This window comes from Gadus chalcogrammus, chromosome 20 (genome assembly GCF_026213295.1).
Source record: "Gadus chalcogrammus isolate NIFS_2021 chromosome 20, NIFS_Gcha_1.0, whole genome shotgun sequence".
Classification (NCBI taxonomy): Eukaryota; Metazoa; Chordata; class Actinopteri; order Gadiformes; family Gadidae; genus Gadus; species Gadus chalcogrammus.
In genome coordinates, this window is record NC_079431.1 from 19,502,804 (window position 1) to 19,507,803 (window position 5,000).

The following is a 5,000-nucleotide window of genomic DNA, read 5'->3' on the forward strand; positions in this document are numbered from 1 at the left end:
CCTTCTCCCCCATAGCCCAGATCTACAGACTGGAGATACCGACCTCAGCTCTCTCTCCACGTCCTGTCCCTCTGATCTCTCCATCTTTCTGCTCTTCATCTCGGGACGGCAGATCAAAGCAGTGAACGGCTGTTTTGTATGGTTAGATATGCTGATATAGAGGACAGAGTTCATAGAGCAACAGAGGGTTACAACAAGCAAAAAAGTACTTTGGAATTATCACACAGGTCTATCCGCGATCTACAGACATAACTGTGAATGCATATGAAATATGCATTCACATTTCTAAGCATAATCATTCAAAACTTTGTATATCCTGAAATTGACACCCATCTCTGCTCTCTCTGGTGTCCTCCCCTCTCCCCCCCCCCATCCCCATCACTCCTCCTTTCCCAGTGACCCACGAACACCTGAAGGAGCGTGCACTCTTCGGACTGCCGCCCCCACCAGGCGCCAACCCGGCCGACTACTACCACCTGATGGCGAGCGCCAGCCAGCGGACCCCCTACGGGGACCTGCTCCTGCAGAGCGGGGCCGCCGCGGCTGCAGCGGCGGCGGCGGCGGCAGCGGCTCACCTGCCCGACTACACCCCTGTGGACAGTAAGGACCGCCCCCCTTCTTCTCCTCCAATCACTGTGAACTGTAGGCGAGTGTAGATGGACTGCATTTATACAGCGCTTTTCTTACCAGTGGCCACTGAAAGCGCTTTACAATATTACGTAACATTCACCCATTCATAAACACATTCACACACCGACGGCGGAGTCAACAACGCAAGGCAACAGCCAGGCCATCGGGAACAGTTAGGGTGAGATGTCTTGCTCAGGGACACCTCGAGGAGCCAGGGATCAAACTAGCAACCTTTCTGAGCCACATGCCGAAATGTAGATAATCAAATGAGATTCTTTGGGAATCGTGAGAGTGGTTACTCACTCTCTACTGCGGCTGTCGCTGTTTGGTCAGTGGTTGGTTGCCCTTTATATCAGGTGTGCTGATCGGCAATCTAACAGCAGAAAAAAATATTCATCGTGTGATTGTCTTACGTCGTGTCTTAACACGGCAAATAACTAGGACAAATATATTTCATATTCAGTATAGGCCCTTGTGTATCAGTAAAAAAGTTAAAAAAAAGTTTTCTGAGGATACTGAGGATGCTGTTTAACAGTGAGGTAACACATGCGGACCCCTTGCAGACAAAGCTGTTCAAACGAGTCTTCAGTTCTCACGGGAGTCCTGGTTTATTAACCAACAAGATGTTTGAGCAGGCACCTTGCTGGTTTTCCTTCCTGCATTCATGGAGTTAATCAATGTCCTGGTTCCCACGGTGCAGCACACTCACTGGGCAGTTGTTGTTGTGCTCTGGTACTCAACAGGCCAGGTACGCTGCTCCCCAAGTCCCTTCTCCTAGCTCTCGCTTCCTTTGTTGTGGTTGACGTGTTAAACATGCCCACATCAAAGCATGATAGTTTAGTGGTCCGTGTTTTCTTTAACTTAATAGGAAAAAAAAGTGGGGAACTTCGGGGACAAGGGGAGAGAAAAAAGATGCTACACAAACATTTTAAGCCACAATATTGGGTCCTCATAAACCTACACAGCCCCCCCCCCCCCTCCCCCATCCGGCCAACTTACCTCTTTCCTTCTAGCTAAGGTGTGTTTTTCCACCAGTTTGAGTAACATCCTAACCACTTGAGGATAACCTTAAAAGGGCTGCATATGTGAAGCAGGGCATTGCAATGTGTCACATGGTTGATGTATGCCAGGGCCTTGGTTTACCTGTTCTGTTTTTCTCGTGTCAGGCTGTAAAAGCAGAGATTAACCCTGCCATCTTCATTGCCTGATCGCTGAAGAGAGCGATATGTTCCGACAGAGCAATCTGCACACATGTGTACACACAAAGGGCATATAAACACTCTCTCTCTCACACTCAAACCCTCCCACATTCATTCACATTCAAACATGAATACATGAAGTCTTTAAGAAAGACTGATGACTGCCAGCTTGTTCCTTCTGCCTGGTTAGAACTCACGCCTTCCATCAAAATGGCGGGTCAGGCAAGGGACCAAATGTTTTCAACTCAAACACGTCCAAGAATCCTTCAGGAACTTCTTCAGCCCCTCTCCAACAGCCACTAAAAAGAGAGCTTAGAATAAATCTAGCCATGAAAGTCGTCCTTTACTATGCCTGATTATCAAACACTCTATCCCCCCGTCCGGAAACCTATCGCACCACCCAGTCACAGAGAAACAAACTGAGATTACCCTCACTCTGCGTTACAAGTAAAACATCAGAAACGGGATACCACAGCCATTAATCTTCCAAATGACCTCAATCAGCAAATTAAACATGGCAGGCATGACGGATGGCCTACTGCCCTGCCATCTCTTTTCGGCGCTTTCTGTCCTCTCACCCATCTCCCCACCACGGCGACCGCCACCATGCTTGTCCCACACTTTTCTCTTTTTTCTCTTTGACTTGTTAGCACAAGCAGTCAATGCCAGGCCCTCTGTTTGTACCCCTAACACTGCAGCCCAGGCAGCGAGGCCGGGCTGCAGGCTCTTTCACTGCGGCAGGCCGACACAGGGCCGGTATTGACCCAGGCTGCTGGCTAATGGCCGCGGTCTCTGACTATGCATAAAGGCTCTCCTTTACCTCCAGGACCGGGCCGGGGGAGGGAGGGCAGGGGAGCGGCAAGAGGGTGGTAAATATGTGCACCGGGCCCCTCTGTTAGTTTTGGAAGGCAGTGCCGATGAAATCCATATTAAAAATCAATTTATGCACTAATAAATCCAGCAGACCCACCACAAGTGCTACAAAGGCTCAGTGAACCAAAAGTACAGGTTCGCACTCCGCTGGCCAACATATACATACACAGACACACATACACACAACCAAACACATACACCTAATATATGCACACACATACATATTCAAACACATATATTCCCCCTCATTGACCAGTAGCAGGATCAGTCTGAACTGGATCTTCAAGGTCACATTGAGAAAACCCCAGCTATGCTGCAACGGTGGAAAGTTATGTGTTTGTGCGTCATCGAAGGCACATAAAGAATATGCTTTCTGGTTGGTTCCTTGACTCCCGTCATTTGAGAGCGGTTGGCATTCCGAACCTTGAGCTCTTCACACATACAGCTTTCCACTGACTCGCTGAGTCTCCAGTCCCTTTTACTGGTTTTGAGTTCTTCTCCAAACAAAACGGTCTAAACCCGACACGTGTAATCCAAACACGCTTGATGGGTCGGGGCCGTCACACCGACTGGACGTCCAGGAGCAACCCCCCCCCCACGCCCGCCGACCGCCACGCCGTCTGCCATGTCGTCGCCGTCTGGGTGACAAGCCGGCGTGTTAAACAAACACAGCGTTCCTACCGGCAGTCGCCTTTCCCTCCACGACCCCCGATTCAACGCTCCGCTCCGGTGCCAAGCGGCCGGTGGTGCCAGCGGCAGTCTCTTCACACGGCTAATCAGCCGACTGAGTGTGACGGCCTTGCCGTGCCGGTGCTGAAGCAGGCTGAGCCATTTAACACAAGGAGGAACCGCTCTCCTCCTTTAAAAGCACTTGTATTAGTATTTATAAATGTAGGGGTTTCCACCATAGTTGGAACCGCATCGGTGCCTCCAATACGGAACCAAGACATGCATTACCCAAATGCGAAATGCGTAATTGCTTACCCATGTACATTTATTAACGTTAATTATTCTTATTATTAGTATAGAGGACGTGTACCATTAAGGCTTAGTCCTGATCCATTTCAGGACTGGCCATTTCCTCCTCTCTCTCACCCATACCATCTTGCCTATCTCACTCTATCATGAAGCATAAAAATGCAAAAAAAAATCGTAAAAAAAATAAAGATGTACACATTTTTTGCACATATTTAGAATGTCTCCGTTCAGATACGGAAAAGTGCCTGGTGCAGAAGTGGTGGACGTCTCCACAACATTCACATGGGCCAAGTTAAAAACCTTGCTTTCCCGAGCAGTATGGGAATCTAGTGCTGATGAAGAGCTGTGTGTGTGTCTGTCTGAATACTGTAGTCCTCTTTCTGCATCTGCTCGGGACCTTTGGATGGGTCTGGGGGGGTGTTGTAGGATGGATGGATCGCGGGTGGGGCTGGCTATACCAGTTCGCTCAGACTGCGTACACAAACACTTAACTGTACATGGGTAACATGAACACGGGGCAGAGGTGTGCGCATAAACACCAGCAAACACAACAACCTCTTTTTGGGGCAAGGACATTGGAAGATCGCAGGACGCACAGGCCCTGGCTAACGTGCTTCACGCTGTTGGTATTAGAGAGTTCTTGCTAGGAAAATAAATATGTTGGTCCGCCAGATACCCTCCGTTGGTGGGGAGGAGGAAAGAGTAAGAGTGGAAGAGTTGGCATGTAACCAGGGCCTCCCTGTACACCGCGGGCTGCCAGGGGAACATTCTCCCCACTCCATGATGGTGGTAGTGGTGGTGGTGGTGGGGGTGGGGGGGGGGGTCCCCCGTGCAGTGACCACAGCACAATCCAAGGCCTATCTAGCCGTAGAGGCCAACTGTGTTTGAGAAAACACTTTCTGTTTACGGTGCATTTAATCCCACTGAAAATAATTAGAATGTGTTAAAAAGTTATATAAATTGCAATAGATTCCTATTACAAGAAGGCCAGACGTGATTGATACAAAGAATAACTCATTTGATTACATAGTAGGCATTTTAGGACAAATAAAAGACAAAGGGACTACTGCGAAAACAGGCCCAACATGCTCTCTCTCAGAGACCATTGAGTATTTTCCTTTGGAGGTCTTTAAAGCCCCACAGGGGTCCCCCCCCCAGAGCACTATTCTACTGATCTCCTCTACTGGGAACTAACAAACAAGGTAGATCTTCCTGCTTTAAAGCCTCCTGGCCTACAGGTTCATTCATTCATGTACATCCAGGGGCCTTGATGAGGGCCCCATAGCTAATGTCAGCAGGGGGTCGGGCAGAGCTGGGATG

The 5,000-nt window shown here is 49.1% G+C and overlaps 1 protein-coding gene across 1 annotated transcript in view; it reads left to right on the forward strand.

The window, feature by feature from the left end:
• Nucleotides 1-5,000, forward strand: part of gli2a (GLI family zinc finger 2a) — a 77,889-nt gene that overhangs the window by 55,625 nt on the left and 17,264 nt on the right. The window contains 1 exon segment of the mRNA XM_056579638.1: nucleotides 397-600. Within this exon segment, the coding sequence (XP_056435613.1) occupies nucleotides 397-600 (204 nt within the window).